Source organism: Leptonotus elevatus, chromosome 2 (assembly GCF_054856555.1).
Source record: "Leptonotus elevatus isolate MCC_2025b chromosome 2, RoL_Lele_1.0, whole genome shotgun sequence".
Lineage (NCBI taxonomy): Eukaryota > Metazoa > Chordata > Actinopteri > Syngnathiformes > Syngnathidae > Leptonotus > Leptonotus elevatus.
Genome location: NC_141240.1, coordinates 11,795,098 through 11,812,237, shown reverse-complemented (window position 1 = coordinate 11,812,237; position 17,140 = coordinate 11,795,098). Strand labels below are relative to the sequence as shown.

The 17,140-nt window shown below is 41.7% G+C and overlaps 3 protein-coding genes across 6 annotated transcripts; 1 reads left to right on the top strand and 2 right to left on the bottom strand.

The window, feature by feature from the left end:
• The first annotated feature begins 481 nt into the window (after positions 1-481).
• On the top strand, positions 482-3,443 carry gp9 (glycoprotein IX platelet). Its single transcript, XM_086069508.1, has 2 exons — positions 482-724; positions 1,911-3,443. The coding sequence occupies exon 2, from the start codon at positions 1,912-1,914 to the stop codon at positions 2,641-2,643; it is 732 nt and encodes a 243-aa protein (XP_085925634.1). The 5' UTR covers positions 482-724; position 1,911; the 3' UTR covers positions 2,644-3,443.
• Positions 3,406-10,226, bottom strand: LOC147178433 (haloacid dehalogenase-like hydrolase domain-containing 5). Its single transcript, XM_086069507.1, has 8 exons — positions 10,000-10,226; positions 9,013-9,216; positions 8,800-8,912; positions 8,596-8,689; positions 7,430-7,463; positions 7,121-7,295; positions 6,852-7,040; positions 3,406-5,271 (listed from the first exon to the last, which is right to left on the bottom strand). Exons 1-8 carry the CDS (start codon positions 10,111-10,113, stop codon positions 4,875-4,877), a joined length of 1,320 nt encoding a protein of 439 aa, XP_085925633.1. The 5' UTR covers positions 10,114-10,226; the 3' UTR covers positions 3,406-4,874.
• Positions 10,227-10,898: 672 nt separating this feature from the next.
• cnbpa (CCHC-type zinc finger, nucleic acid binding protein a) lies at positions 10,899-13,969 on the bottom strand. 4 transcript variants are annotated; one of them, XM_086069936.1, is made up of 6 exons: positions 13,840-13,937; positions 12,886-12,939; positions 12,500-12,626; positions 12,281-12,346; positions 11,961-12,156; positions 10,899-11,880 (listed from the first exon to the last, which is right to left on the bottom strand). In XM_086069936.1, the coding sequence occupies exons 3-6, from the start codon at positions 12,621-12,623 to the stop codon at positions 11,763-11,765; spliced, it is 504 nt and encodes a 167-aa protein (XP_085926062.1). In that variant the 5' UTR covers positions 12,624-12,626; positions 12,886-12,939; positions 13,840-13,937; the 3' UTR covers positions 10,899-11,762. The 4 variants fall into 4 exon arrangements, with proteins under 4 accessions (XP_085926062.1, XP_085926064.1, XP_085926061.1 ...); XM_086069938.1 differs by having other exon boundaries at positions 12,506-12,626; XM_086069935.1 differs by lacking the exon at positions 12,886-12,939 and having other exon boundaries at positions 13,840-13,969.
• Positions 13,970-17,140: the final 3,171 nt, after the last annotated feature.

Here is a 17,140-nt window from a genome sequence, read left to right as displayed (position 1 = left end):
ATTATTATTTTAATAGGGTTTTTTTTATTGTGTATGTGTGTGTGCGTGCGTGTGTTCAAGCCTTTAATCGACAGGACAGACAGCTGAAGAGCTGATAGGAAATGGGAGAGAGAGGGAATGACCTATAGGAAAGGACCGTTTTAATATTTGGCTTATAAAGTCTGTCATATTTAAATTCTAAAAAAAAAAAAAAAAAGTTCTACTGAAAATGTATCTAGTGTACTGCAGCGCCCCCCACGGCTAGTGAAAGTAGCGTGTGAGAGCGCCTCTCATTGGTTCGCACTCGCTTGCTCGCTCGCTCGCTCTCTCTCTCTCTCTCTCTCTTTCACACTCTCTCTCTCTCTTTCTCTCTCTCTCTCTCTCTCTCTCTCTCTCTCTCTCTCTTTCTCTCTCTCTCTCTCTCTCTCTCTCTCTCTCTCTCTCTCTCTCTCTCTCTCTCTCTCTCTCTCTCTCTCTCTCTCTCTCTCTCTCTCTCTCTCTCTCTCTGTCGCTCTCTGTCTCTCAAGATAAACGTATCTCATCCGAACAGAGGGGTTTCCATCATAATTCGCCGCCGTGGTCATTGGGGCACTCGGCCCACTGCTGTTGCGTAAACAACGCATCAGAGATGAATAATTATTAACTTTTCGATGCAACACTGGACCAGAACATTGAATATATAAGAAAAATTCAAGTATGACTACGGAGATAATGAAAAGGTTCACTGGTGGTTTGACCCTGAAAGGTTTGTTTTCTTGCTTTTTTGTTGAATTTACTGTTGCTTTACCAATTAAAATGTCAGTTCTCACACATAGCCTTAGAATTTCTGAATACATTTGTTATGTGGCATTGTGATGGCTGCTTAGAATCTTTTAACATCAAATACGAATGTTGCTTTAAGTGTTGTGAAATGGCAGTACAATTTTAAAGTGTAATTCACTTACTCTGCTAAGTCACAATCTAGCTCAACCACTGTAAGTACAAGCTTCATGGTGACTAGTTTACAAATTTTGGCTCTACCCAATTCTGCTATTTCTGGTATTTTTGATTCATGTAGCTAAATGAGGTTAAATGCAGAATTATTGCTCCAAATCATATTGTTTTTTTCTTTATACATATGTGTACGGTAGAGTACGTACGGTACAGTAGCCAACATATGTAACCAAGTAAGATTAGGGGAAACTGGTCAATTGAGCCACCCCTTGTTGTTTAGTAACTTTTTTTTAACGACCATGTGACTAATGTTTATGGAGAAGACTCATTTTGCGGAAGCTATGAAGTTGTTTGACGTTTATTTCACTTATAAAAGTAAACATCCAGAATAATATTGCTATATTAGTCTGGCAAAAAAAAAAACTACATTCCTGTAGTGATCATGAAAAAGTACAGTCTCAATCTACCCTAATCTCTTCTACAGCTTTATGATGACTGAAAATAAATAGCCAACCCATTAGAAAATTGCTCAAGCACTGCTGAGTAAATGTGATGTTTTATGTTTTAAATAGCGCAATGGACATTAAATAGACAAAAATAGGAATATACAAACATTGCCCAATAATGTCACAGAGGTGTGCATGTGCCACTTATTCTCAATGTCATGGGTGAGCTACAATCTTAAATGTAGCTCGTTACTATCCACGATGATGTTATGCAGTTCGACTGCAAACTACACTTAAAACATGTTATTTAATTCATCCCGGACCAACACTGTCATTAAAATCGTCCTGTGGTTTCTCTTTTTTAAGACGGAAAAAGGTTGCGCATTACCTTGACTAGTTTCGGCGACGAATGCCGCCTTCCTCAGAAGCTGTCAAACTGACAGTTGTGTCATTAAAAATGGAGTGATTGAGTTCCACATTTCCACTGTGCAATTAAATTGTCAGCCTCCTTTAATGTTTTATGTTCATTGATTTTTTTTGGCCATCTTTCAGGATGCTCTCGGATCCAGTACTAGCACGCCTTGTGCTCTGGGCCACGCTGCACACCGCACCCTCTCTTGGTCAGGCCTGCCTGTGCACAGCCCTGCAGCCTGCCGGTTTGCTTGTCAACTGCACCTCCTCTGACCTCCGGGAGTTGCCTCCTCTGCGGTCAGACACCACGGAGCTGCTCGTGCGGGACAGCGGCCTCACCAGCATCCCCGCCGGCCTGTTCGACAAAGCTGCGGGCCTTCAAAGTGTCTCCCTCGCCGGTAATCCTTTCCACTGTGACTGCAGCATTGAATACGCGAGGAACTGGCTGTTGAGGAACCGGGCTGCAGTCTCTCAGGAGCCCACGTGCTCCAGTCCCAGCTCAGTGGCTCAGAAAGCTATCACAGAACTCACTGATGACTACTTTATCCGGTGCGCCCCGAGAGGCTGCAGTAGTATCACCTCAGCTGTTGTGATGGCGGTAATGCTCTGCTGCCTCATTGTTCTGCTTCTGTGGAGCTTGAGACTCGCCAAAAACTGCACCTTCACTCTGAACATTGAGGAACAACAATCGGAACTCAAGGCTGACGCTTTGCATCCGCTGAGAGTGAGACAAAGGAGGAGGCTGTCAGCTGTCAATCAACATTGCCAGCTGCTCGCTGATGACCTGGAAAGGCACCCTGTCAACATGGAGTTACTACCACAAGTGCTTGATGTGTTGCATAAGAAACACAATATTAAGATTAAGGCTATCTGAGGCATCTATTTGAACATATTTTATGCGAAAAACACTACAAATGCAATCTAGAAGTCTCTCCCTTCTACAACAATAAAGATGAAATACATTGGATTGTAAATATAAGATGTTCCATTACTTTTGTTTTTAAATACTTTAGGCAAAGCAATCCAGAGCCATTCTAAATGCCGAATTGACCAATGTGATTTACATTATCATTTAAAAAATCATTGAAAATTTTAACCTTACAATGATTCCATACCAGGTACAGGTCCATACATTGGCTAATCAACTCCCCAAAACGTATAAATACCTTCTATTTTAAATGTTTTAAGTGTCCCAAAGACATATTTATACGGTTTGTATGTTGTTGTTTTTATGCTAAAGCATTCAGAAGGCGTTGATGCAGCCTCTGAACTGCAGAGAACGGGTGAAGCAATGGTAATTACAAAAACGGCCAGCAGGTGACAGCAGAGTATAAGAGATCATCCAGGGTCATTTCCCCACAGTTCTAAACAGATTTGTGAATAATTATGAAACTTAGCTATATTCTAAAGCTAATTGCTGCAAAATGCAAACAGATAGAAATCTACTTTTTTCTCCTGATGAAAGATGAGACTCTCTTTCTTTTGGTAGGTTCCATGTTTGTACAGCAATAGAACACAATATTTTGTGGGCCTTGCAAAATCAGTCAAAATCCAGTATAACAGCCAGGAGCGAAGGGGGTTGCTTCAGTGAAAATGGCTGGGAGTGAATGAGTTAAAGAACACAAGAACACACACATTTGCATTGAGTCCTTATATTTTTCTCAAGTTACAGTATTTACAATAAACGAATCACTACAAATGGTCAAATGTGGATTATTAAAAAAAAAAGGCGTTTCATGTTAAAGGTAACGTTAGCATGATCTTCGGTCCCCTCCAAAAGTATTGGAACGGCAAGGTAAATTCTTTTGTTTTCGTAATATACTGAAGACATTCCGTTTTCAGATCAAAAGATTAATGAGACAAAAGGTCCGAATTCCAGCTCTGTTGCGAGATGGAGCTTCTTCTGATTCGTTTAGATGCATTCGTCTGTAAAATGGCTGACAAAATGGTTTTGCAGACTTCAGAATTCACTCCAACTGCTACCATTATGACTTACATCATCAAGCCATGACATTACCGCTCGACCAAGCTTCACAGATGAGCTTGTATGTTTTGGATCATAAGCAGATCATTCTTTCTACTTACTTTGGTCTTTTCATCACTTTGATAGAGGTTAGTCTTGGTCTCATCAGACCATAAAACGTTGTTCAGATTATTGCCTTTGGGTCTTTGTGCAATCTGCTGGATTTCCTCTCTTCTCTCAGCTTCAATGTGATTTGTTTTTCTCACCCAGACAGCTCTCTGGGCTTCATGTTTGCATGACAGCAAATGCTGATTCCCAAAGCCAAAAACAAGTACTCTCTAATGATTAAGCAACGATTCTAAAAGGCAGCAGCACCTGAGCAATTATAAACACGCACCAGTCACATGGCTCTAATACTTGAAAAGTGGGTCAAGGTTTCAAACAAAAGATGCTTTGTCCGGAGTCGTTTACAACGTCGAGATCTAAATGCCATGAAATAAACACTGGAATTCTTAACTTTCATCTTGATATGTAACCCAAACATTTACAATATACAAAAACAAAAGGAATTGAACTTGCCATTCCAATACTTTTGGGCAAAACTTTTGTTGCTGTATCTAACTGTGTACAGGTAAACAAGGGTAACATGTAACAAAAATGAAAATACAGGTCAAGTCTCTCACAAGTATGCAGAATGCAGAACTACTTGGGGACAATATTGCACATCCAACAGTTTGTTCAGTACAGGATTCTTGTCATGCATAGATTTGAAGGGTTAAAATGTGTAAACAACTGATTGCAGTGCTCAAAAGATGGCCTCAACGATGGTCCAATGTTTGATCAAACCAGTAAACTCTCATATAAAATATAGGATGACTTCAGGTTTTGTAATCATACCAACATCAATGTGGACCAAAACACATTTAGCAGAATCAAACAAGGCAGTTCCATAAAAAGAAAAAAACAGGCAAATATCACAAAAGCCAGATAAAAGATCAGCTTAAAGCAACAGAAGCATTTTTTTCTAATACCGGTCCCACTGCTGAGTATTTATTTCAAAAACATGTCAAAGCCCTCCATGGTGGTGAAACAATATCCACAGTGTAACAGGTTTGAGTCCAGCGTCCCTCAATCTCATCCTTTTACTGTGGCACAAACCTTTCCTTCTCAAAAATCAGCTCAACAGCTTCAGCCACATCTTGCACAATGTGGCTCGGCTCCACGAGTGCAGGGTCGAAGCGAAAGTCCCGGTGGCCGTGGAAAACCGTTTCTTTGATGCAGTGGCTGGCGTCATTTGGCACCTCGGCTGCCGGGTCGTACACACCCGTGCACACTAAGACAGACTTACAGGAAGTGGCGGCGGGTACCGCCAGCTCACTCTCCCACATGTTGTCAACATCATCCTCCGCAGGCACCGCCGTGGTGGAGCCTGTGGCAGCCGCCATCTTGGCGATGGCTTTGGGGCTCTTTCGTGCAACTCTCACGTCCAGGTAGCGGTTGTACAGGTTAGCGCCATAGATGTCAGTCATAAGATTATCCCTACAAATGACAGACAGGGGAAAGGGATTATTATTTGTATTAACACCTTTATTCTTTATCCATCCATCCATCCATCATCTACCGCTTATCCTGGGTCGGGTCGCGGGTGCAGCAGCTTTACCAGGGAAACCCAAACTTCCCTCTTCCCAGTCACTTCAACCAGCTACTCCGACGGAATCCCAAGGTGTTCCCATGCCAGCCGAGAGACATAGTCTCTCCAGCGTGTCCTGGGTTGTCCCCCGGGGCCTCCCGCCGGTGGGACATGCCGGAGGAACACCTCTCCAGGAAGGTGTCCAGGAGGCATCCGAACCAGATGCCCGAGCCACCTCAACGCATCCCTCTCAACACGGAGGAGTAGCGGCTCGACACTGAGTCCCTCCCGGATGACCGAGCTTCTCACCCTATCTCTAAGGGAGAGCCCGGCTACCCTGCGGAGGAAACTCATTTCAGCCGCTTGTATCCGGGATCTTGTTCTTTCGGTCACGACCCACAGCACGTGACCATAGGTGAGGGTAGGAACGTAGATCGACCGGTAAATCGAGAGCTTTGCCTTTCGGCTCAGATCCTTCTATACCACAACAGACCGATACAGAGTCCGCATCACTGCAGACGCTGCACCGATCTGCCTGTCGATCTACCGCTCCAACCTATTCTCACTCGTGAACAACTCCAGTTGGGGCAGGATCTCATCCCCGAACCGGAGAGGGCACTCCACCCTTTTCCAACTGAGGACCATGGTCTCGGATTTGGAGGTGCTGATTTTCATCCCAACTGCTTCACACTCGGCTGCGAACCGCTCCAGCGAGAGTTGGAGTTTGAAGAAGCCAACAGCACCACATCATCTGCAAAAAGCAGAGATGCAATGTTGAGGCCAACTCCCATGCACCCTCGAGGACCCTGCCGAGGGTGTAGAGCTGGTCCACTGTTCCACGGCCGGGACGAAAACCACACTGCTCCTCCTGAATCCGAGATTCGACTTCCCGACGAACCCTCCTCTCCAGCACCCCTGAATAGACCTTACCAGGGAGGCTGAGGATTGTGAGCCCTCTATAGTTGGAACACACGCTCCGGTCCCCTTTCTTAAAAAGGGGGACCACCACCCCGGTCTGCCAATCCAGAGGCACTGTCCCCGATGTCCACGCAATGTTATAGAGGCGTTTCATCCACGACAGCCCCACAACATCCAGAGCCCTTAGGAACTCCGGGCTGCTGACCGGCGACTTTTTAGCCTCTCACTTCCCTAAAGCCATTATGTACAGAGTGCACAACATAAATGGCTAGGTCTCAACAGATTTGTTTGAAAATTTTGAATTTTCTGTCAGAACACTGTTAACACTGTAACCTGGAAGACTGACACACTTGCCCGTGGTGCTTTATCAGTCACACAGACCAGAAAGAAGGTCTAATGCGTCCAAAACGATTTTCTATTCATATACCGTCTTAATCGTTGAAAAAAAATCTCTAATTTTTATTTATTTATTATAAAATCCTAGAGAAACACTGCTAACACATGCATCTAAAAAAAAAAAAAACACACACACACACAAGCATGGAGAGAACGTTTTCATTTTGTGCCTTACCCTATAGCATAGAGAGACGTGATGGGACGTTTCCACTGTCTCTGCCTGGCCTGCTCTCGGATGAGGAACTCCGCAAAATGGTAGGTCAGCTCACTTGGTTTTCCCATCAGAGCCTCATACTTGAGGTCTTTGCCTGTGATCTTCTTATAGATATTCTCTAAGCACACAAGAAATGTGCCGTGGCCAAATCTGATACCAAATATGGATGGAAAAAAGATGTGTGAAACTTTTGCCAACTATTTCCAAACTTTGTGAAGCAGGACATTTACCTTGGAGACTGTGCCTCGGCCATCCACATCAGATCCATGTTGCAGGCCAGCAGCGGCAGGTGAGATATATTTTGGCTTTGATGAAGGCTACTGAGATTGCCGTTGGTGAGCAAAACATCAACGATGAGCTGTAGATTGGTCTCCCATCGAATTGGCTCTCCGAACAGAACCACGGCTGCATGGAAGGAATTATATCAACAACAACAACAACAAATCTTACCAACCTGGCATGGTTAGATTATCAAAATGTGACCTCAAAAGCCTTTAGGAGGCTCTTTGCGCTCCTTCAGAGAAGTAAAGCAAACTCACCCTCAACCTTGGGAAGGTTACCGACAGGATTGGACTGCAAAGAAAAAAAGGAACCTTTATATGCTGTTGACGTCCACTAAATATGTCATCATTTCTGAGATTAACTAATGAACTTGTCTGTGTGACTGAATAAGTACTATCAACACAAATGTCCAAACGAGTGTCAGCAGTCTCCCAAGCACATATTTGCTTGTTGATGGCATATAGGTCTGACGTGTTCATACTGCAACGTATCCGATTGATATCCACATACAAAAATCATCAAAACATTAAAGGCTACAACTCTCATAATGCAAGGACATTAAAGAGGCTGTGCGAGCGAGGCAGTCCTTTTTCAAGATTTTAAATCCGTTCAAAGCAAAGAATAAAGCAAAACAAGAGCTACGGTACTTCTTTCTGTCTCACATATACAAAAATGTAATTATGTATAACAGTGAATGCAAAAATATTTTCACAAAAAATGTTTTAAATTTTGTGTAATGTTGACATGTAAATAAAATTACAATGAATAACAATCTATATGTAAATAAGTAGTTTTTATAGACAAACTGCTTCAAATGGAGACTGAGGACTGAACCATATGGCCAAAAATTATCATCATGGCATTTTACGGTATACTTGTATACCACGATACACACTTAAATATAAACATTATAATGTTAGTATTTCTGCTTGAATGGGTTATTTAAAAGTGAAAGGTAAATACTTCCTGTTGGGTCAGTAAGTCTCAGATTTTTTTCTTCGCTCAGCTTCTCTCAAAAAAGAATGGCTTAGCAAAGCTAAATTAGAAAAGAAAAAGAAAAAAGATATAACGTAATTTTGAGACCTCTCATTGTGAAGATCACAAAGCTCATCAAACTCTACACTGTGGTGTAAAATAGTGCAAACAAACCCAAATAACACTGCTGATATAAAAATGTAATTTACTAATATAATTTTGCCTGTAAATGCTCCTCATCATGGCTGATTCTTTCGCCGTTTGTTAGGCGGGTTACTGCTAGTTGTTCACTGTTTTGTTTTGTTTTCTGTCTCTCTAGACACTTACTAATTATCACTTTAGTTTGCTTTTAGTTAGCCCTCCTTAATACAAGCCAGTGTAACATGAACATGATTTTAAGGTTGTTGGTTTTAAATGTCACATTGATGGCCTGATGTGATTATCTCACTGGTAGTTTGGGTCTCCTGTTGTGGTCCACCATGTCCAGAAGTGGGAAAGATTCCCTCAGCATGTCAACACTGATGACGTTATTGAAGCCAAGACTGGAGGGACAGAGCGAGAGAGAGAGAAAGAGTATTAAGGATAAATAGCATTTGAATGGTTTAAGCAGTTCACAATCCCAAAAACAAAAATGATAACAAATGATGAATACTTTTTGGAAATTTCCAGAACTGGCCCTTGTCCTGACACCAGCACACACTTGTCATGGAATTTCTTGAACATCCTCAATGGACTATGCGACATAATGACTTGATCTTGTGTGATCTGTAACATGGATATAGCATCAGCGGTTACTATAGTATGGCTATTAATGGCTAACACAACCATTATAGCAAGCAACATGTGTACTTTATCTACAACTCACCTGTACTCCCAAGATGTGAGAGAGTTGATCTGCTTTTGTTTGCCTTAGACAATTCCCTGCATTTGTCACAAAAACCAGCGGCACCACAAACTGTCCCTGTGAATCCACCAACTTCTCAAAAGCCTTTTTGGCAGCAGGAATCAGCATCCGTCCCCGGAGGAGCACGCCATCAATGTCAAACAACATGCCAAAGTTTGGCTGTGGCTGAAAAAAAACCCCACATTGCATACTTACAACCACTTTGCATGCAGTTGTGAAAGAGGTTGTCAATTATCACAAAACCACAAACATGACAGATGTGTTTAACAGGTGAACAACTGACATATTACACAAAGTGTTACCAAATCTTGATGTGATATTTCAGTTTTAGTATGTTGAGGTGTATGTATAAAATAAATCACAAACATTTCATTATCTGCTTGATGACCAATATGACCTAATTTGGGGAGAATTTGTCATAGGCTTATTAGGCGATTATTTTATTTCTTTTTAATAAGTACAGTACGTTTAAAAACAAAAATTTTCAACGGGTTTTTGGGATCATTTTAAGGGCAGCTAAGTACGTATCTGAGGGTGTTTTGACATCATATTGACTGACACTGGCATGTTAATACACATTTGTATTATCTCTTTTGGATGCAGGACACACAAGAACCGCATCCTCGCCGTGTGAAAGAGCATAAAGTGCCATGGCAGTACATACGGCTTGCGATGTGCCTAAACAACTTTGAGTATCCTTTTGTGCGCGCAAGTGTGGCTATAAAAACTGGGAACAACACAGTGTAGCTGAGTCGCTGATCGCATTGGGAAAAAACAAGTGGTGTCCTTTCCTTTGTGGTCCCCACCATCGCACATCCCAAAGACACACGTAACATTAAACACAGCATTACTGCGAAACTGCAATAAATTGAACGGAACAAGCCCAGACTCTCCTTGTCAACATTTTTTTTAGGCTGAGAGCCAACTCAGTAGCGTTTCCAACCGTACCTTGCTATTAGTTCCGCAAAAGCCGCAGCGAGAACCGACAGCCGCAGCGTTTGGCCTCGCGTGACGGCCGCCCCCGGAGCACAGGCCCCGGTACAATGGCAGGAGTCCCCTCATTTCTCTAACGTCTCGCTGACCCAGGAGAACGATTGAGCCCGAACCAGCCGGCTGGCTCCAGCCCCTTGTTTTCTCCGCTGACGTTCTCTGCTCTAATGTGACTGGACGAGGCCATGTGACGTCACGTGACGTCTTGTGCTCCATTAAAGAGGAGGAGGAGGAGTCCGGTCCGGGTTTCCGCTGCACTGCTCGGAAAAAAAGAAAAAACCGCTGCCATTTTAGACACCGAAGCGGAGACGTTACGACTCTCGTGCTTGAAGCAATGGATCACAAATTAACACAAACGCTTCATGCTCTTGTCGGTGTAACTCCAAATCCATGTTTTCCTAGCAATGTGGGATTCACTTGGAGCGATTCCTTGCGTGCCTTGTACTGGCCTCCACTCGGGTTCTCCATGTTACTGCTTCGCCTGTGCTACTCGCTTCTCATTTGCCGCAGGGCATGAAATTTGACAGAAAACCTGCTCAGTCTACATGCTACTTACGGGTTTTAAAAACTTACCTGCTTACTAATGTAGTAGCAAAATAATCTCGTGCACTTGTATGGCTTTGTAGGATTCTGAAAGGTTTTGACCGTTAGCATTTCTTAAAGAGAAGTTACCTAGAATTTCGTCTTCTCACTGAAATTGGACGTGCAAAATGTACCATGCAAAAAAATAAATTCAATGTTCATGTATTTTAATTTAAATGAGACACTCCCAAAATTTAAGTTGTGGGTGTCAGCAAAAAAGGTAAAACAAGACAATGAGCTCAAAAATGGTGACACAAAAGAATTCAAACAAGAAGTCTTCTCCGTGCTCCTCCAGCTTTATTGATAGTTTAAAATTACATTTCTATTTTCTAGGACTTCAGTTGCACTTTCCTTCCGACTTAAAAACTGAGTACAAGCAAATGGTATTTATACAGTAGTCTAAGTGATATTGTACAAAAATAACATTTTGATTTCCGTGAAAACTTTTCATTCCGAAATAACTCCAAATTCACCTGTTCTGACAACTGGTCGTGATGTTTTAAATTTGTCAAGGTAAAAAGAACAAAAAGAATTCCAAGGCCATTTTAAAGGAAACTCCTACATTGGCCTCGCTAGTTGATTTTGTAATTGTAAACAGATTTCTATAATAGAAGTTACTCCTTTTATACCTCCAAAATTCATTAACTCGGCAAGAGAAAATGTTGTCGGCTCCCACTTAGTTGCGTGTAGTGCTGAAATGCATCATGATATGAAATGTTTCCATGTCATTCTCCCTTGGCCAACTCAACCCACTAAAAACAAACCAAAATAACCATACATGGAAGTTCGGTTTCAGTTTACTCCCTTTTATCTCGTCAAGATATTCACTTCCACGAGCTCAGAGGTCCTACAGATTCCCCATGTTTAGTCCCATTGATTCATCTCTGATCACCAGTGGCTTGGAAAGGGGGGGGGGGGTCCTTTTACAAAGCATTATACATAACACTGCTACCAAACTAAAACATTTTTGTGTTGAATGCAGAAAGATTTTTTTTCACCCCTTTCATTACATGTCGAGAGGCTCACTGGCCTGGGACTAGCCTCTATTGGCCAACCTTTTGGCCAGTGAAGAGGATTCAGAGAAAAATAATACAACCAACCATCAATCTGAAAAAAGGAGGGGCAACAGAGGGCACCGATTATGCGGTGTCTTCGCAGGTGCACTCTTTTGCCAGGTGGCCCGCCTTTCCACATTTGTAGCAGTTGGTCTCGCTGGCTTTAGTGCAGTGCACCGCGACGTGACCAATCTCTCCACACCTGCAGGAGACAATAGCTCACAATTAGGACCACATACAAGGGTTCCACTAAGACAACAGCATAGGATCGCCATCACTCACCTGTAACATTTCACCTTGTCACAAAGCTTCTGGATGTGGCCAAAGCCACCACAGGAGTAGCACTTCTGCTCGTTGGCGTCACAATCACGGGCCATGTGACCAGATTTTCCACAGGTGTAGCAGAGGTGCTCCCTCTCCTTTTTGGGCTCCTTGCATTCACGAGAAATGTGGCCAGTCCTGTGGCAGTTGTAGCACGCTGAGCAGGCAAGGAAGGGGTCAAAGTGTCAACAGCTTCCCAGCAGGTATTAACTGACATTGCGCTTAAATGGTGAAATCAAAACTTAAATTGCCATCCCAACTAAGTAGACGGCAATGCTCACCATCCTCAGTTTGGTCACAGTCCCTCGCCAAGTGCCCTGGGTCTCCACACCGATAGCAGGTCAAGTCTGAATTGACACACACTGGGAGTTAAGATGTTGCAACTTGCATGTGATACCATGAGTTATTGACATGACTTTAACCTGCTAGCAAATTAAGTATGGGATGAAAGTATGTTATACTAATCATATTGCAGATGTATCCTATACAGTATGTAGTACCCTTGCCTCGTCCCCTGCCTCGGCCACGTCCTCGTGAGCCACCACCACACACGTTGGGGCAATGTTTGATCCAGTGACCTGAGCGGCCACATCCAAAACACTCGCTGCTGCAGCTCATCTCCATAACCTGAACAGATAAATACAAGCATGTCAATACCAGCATCGTATTCTCACAGACACCACTTGGAAAAGAACAAATTAAATCCACTGCAACTGTTGACTTCAAAACAAAGCTTTGACAGTAAAACTACACATCTGGGAGGGATGCACATCTACCATGCTACATCCTGGGCAAGTTTTTTTTATTTTTTATTATCTACAACCACCAAGGAGGCTGTTTTAGCATGAGGGATTCAGCTTCGTCTACAACTATCCAACTAACTTACAGGATGGCATCATGCTGTGAATGCCATTGGTCGTACATCAGTTTGCAGACAGTGCTGAAGACATCAAATCGGGAAGATTGTGGGTTAAGCACATCATTGTAATTACCCAACAGCGGACATGGGTTAAATGATGTTTTTGGAAGGCATGTTTTCAATCGCCTTTGTTGTCAGAGAGCACACACAAACTTGTTGCATTAAACTCAAGTTAATGTTGCGCACACGTTTAGAGTGCCTACAAACGGTCTAACTGCAGTTCGTATTACACGCCGTTCGGCACCACTTTCAGTCGTTCGATGCAGGGCGCCACATAAAATGGCTATGACAGCAAGTCGTGGTTTTATGAGCGTTCAACATGTGCCAACATGGTAAAGATCGCCGTTTTGACGGGACTAAAATAACTTTGAACACTTTCGACAAAATGCCTGTCTAAACGATGACCACGACGAATAAGCCGCTTCGATGACGTTGGAAAACAATTTCAATGCTAAAGGTAAAGCTACGCTAACGTGGGCCTAGTCACGTTGACGTTGCTTCGCAGTCGCGAGACGCCACTGATTCAAGCTAACCCACGCTAGCACTCCGCCACACGATCACGACCAAGAGGCACGCTTCAGTCGACGATACAGCTTCCGCCCCCGACAAGAAATACATTTCACCGGCAAAAAAAGTCGCTAAACGGCTTTAACAATTGGTTTTCGTTGGTTAATAGCGATAATCTGCGTATAAATTCGACATTTCCCGCGCAGGAAAAACAAGCCAAAGTCCTTGTGACGGCCTACCATTAGCAGGCCTGACTAAGATCCCGACGTTCCGTAAACGAGCTCAAACCGATTAAATTGGCCGAAAGAAACCAACCAGGTGTCAAATTCACCTGGTAGATTACTTGGTACTCGTTATACTTTCGACATCCGTCGGTAATAAATACCTAACGAGCAGTTTACAATTATTTCTTACCTCGCTAGCTATAAAGCTCTGTCAGTGTTTACGCCTCCTTCTTTGCGCTACATGCGGTGTGAGCATGAGCAGGAGTTCCTGAATTGTCATTCACGGAAACTAGTAAAAAGCTGTGTAATGATTGGCCGTCTGCTCATATAACAACCAATTACACACGAAAGGGTCTGGACACCGCCTCTTTGAATGAACCAATCAAATAGCCAAAACAGCATTTTCTTCCTTAAATCGACTGACCTAAACAACAATAATAATAATGTTTATTTAATTTATTTAGGCGCATATTAAAAATACTTATAAAGATAACTAAGTAGTTGTAACACATTTGGGTTAAAAAAAAAGAAAGAAGAAGAAACAAATTAGTCATGCCAGGGAAACCCCCAAAAAACATCAAGGGGCTTGCTTGACTAGTAGGGCTCCCTGAGGTCAATAAATAACAATAAATAAATAATATTTTTATATTGTATTTTATATTTTTGAATGTTAATGAACACATTGTATTCTTTAATAAAAAGACATTCTTGCAGTGACAATGTAATTATTATTAATCCTACACCACTTTGACATTGCTTTTGTTAAAAAAATTAAAATGTATGCATTATTCACATTGTAGTATATAATCCAATACTACCACAGAACAGACTACTACTTTTTTTTGCTGCTTTTGCATTTGGGGGATATCAAAATCCACCGTTTGGGTAATACCAAAATCCATTTTAGGAGATGGCCATTTTGCCCCCTTGCTGTTGACTGAAAGTGACATCACAGTTGCTCGGGCTTAGTCCAATCACGGTTCAGCTCCAGAAAACTAGTGAGCTGTGATTGGTTGTTACCAAAGCCCTAAACAACTGTGATGTCATTTTAAGTTGACAGTAAGTGGCAAAATGGCCACCAGCGATAGATAAAAACAGGTGGATTTTGCTGCTTGACTCATATTCTACAAGCGTAAAATAATCACATTGCCGTGTTTAGACATTTGGGGGCAGATACAACATATTATTATAAATATGTTCCCGTTTCAGATGCAAGCTGACAAAAAGAGTTGCAAAATCATAAAATTATACTGTCATGGGGTGCCAGTGCCACCAGCCCCTTCCTCTATAATGAACATAGCTCCTGGCTAAATATACATTTTCAATTTAGCAGTCAATAATTAATTACATTAAATATAAGATTATAAGACTTTTGTAACAGCAAAAACCTGTGTACGGCAGACACCAATGTGCACTTAAAGCTTGACTAGAAGAATTTGAAAATATATCCACCATCCATTTTCTTAACTGCTTTTCCTCACAAAGGTTGCGGGGGCGCTGGAGCCTATGAAAATATATTTGAAAAATAATTATAAAAACTAGTAGGAAATGTGTCTGATTGAGAACATGTAATTATTACATTATCTTTCCAAATATAAGAGAACAGTGATGGAATAATCAACTGCTTGCAGGGATCCCAATAAACCACCCTGTATGCTCAGTCAAAATCAATATGAGGGAAAGATGCAGTCTGCTCCACATTTAAGGTGGAATGCCATCAACGCTCATAGATGACAATTACTATTTCACATGGGCTGCATATTGTAACTGAATCATGTGTATACAATAAAATCACTTCATTAAAACGTGTCGTATATTTTAGAAACAAAATAGGCAACGTTCTCTGTTTTTGAGAATAAATACTGTACAGTGGTACAAATATATACATGGTGGAGTACCTTAAATTATTCCACAGTGACTAAAGCCCTACCCTTTTTTTTCACAGGACAATATTCAGTACTTCTGACGTTTGATAGCTGGAATGCTGTTTTTCTTAATGTAGATGGCAATGCAATTAGATAGGTGGAGATCTAGATAGGTGGAGATCAAGTTAACAGTTTGAGTTTTTTACAACATCGTTTACTACAGCTGCTCAACAAAACAATCAGAGCAAATGAAGACAGAAGGATGCCAATGACGTTGTTATAATATGCCATAGGTCAACTCAAAATTTTCTAACAATCTGGGGGGCTCTGCTCTGGGCAACCAGAACCAGAAATGGTCATCACATGGTGAGTGTACACTTCTACATACTTCATGTTTCCTGCTAAATGGATTTGCTCTTTTAATTTTGGCAGAAAATTGGTAAAATGTATTTTTTGCTGGTTGTTCTTTTTACAGGTGAGCCCTGAACATTAATTAAACATTTGGTTGTCACTATTCTCCCTAATCAGTAATGATGTTGTGGTACATTTGCCTGTCTCTCTTCCTTGAGATTGACTGGGCTGGACTGTCTATTCTTCTCCACTGTTTTCTGCCAGGTCGGTAAATTGCCTTACATGGACAAATAAAGGTTAAATAAATGAGTATAACAATTAGTCCGCTTTTTGCCTGGGCTGGGAGACACGGGCTGTTTTTTATGACTATGAATACAGGTGCTCGTCAATTTTTTTTAATATCCTCAAAATGTTGAATCATTTCTGTAATTCCATGCAAAAAGTCAAACTTTCATAGATTTTAGTTTCAGGGCCCACAACTTAAGTGATTTCAAGTATTTTTTTTTACATTATTTGGGCTTCCAGCTCATAAAACCCACAAAAACAGGATGTCAAAAAATTTAAATAATGTGAAGAAATCCCCATGCATACTTCCCAGTCTTTTGCATGGGAAAAAAAAGATGGATGGATGGTATTTTCAAAACAATATGTCAATCTTCAATACTTGTTTGGATTCCCTTTGCCTTAACAACTTCCTCGATGCACCGTGGGATTGCCTGGTGGTCCTGGAAGCCCAGGCTTTTTTTATGCTTGCTGTCAGCTCTTTGTTTTTGGGTCTGGTGGCCCTCATTTTCCTCTTGATAGTATTGTATTACAAGAGGAAAATGAGGGCCACAATACAGTACTATCAAGAGGGAAATGAGGGCCACCAGACCCAAAAACAAAGAGCTGACAGCAAGGATCAGGAAAGCCCGGGCTTGCAGGACCCTTAGGCAATGCCACGGCGCATCGAGGCAGTGATTAAGGCAAAGGGATTCCCAACCAACTATTGAAGGTTGACATATTGTTTTGAAAATACCATCCATCCATCTTTTTTTCCCCATGCAAAAGACTGGGAAGTATGCATGGGGATTTCTTCACATTATTTTACATTTTGACATCCTGTTGGATGGAAGCCCAAATAATGTAAAAATAAACAAATAAATACTTGAATCTATAACCTATTAAAGTTGACTTTTTGAATGAAATTACGGAAATTATTAAATATTTTGAGGATATACATTTTTTGGGACGAGCACCTGTATAAATATAGTTTTTAATAAGATTCAGAGGCAA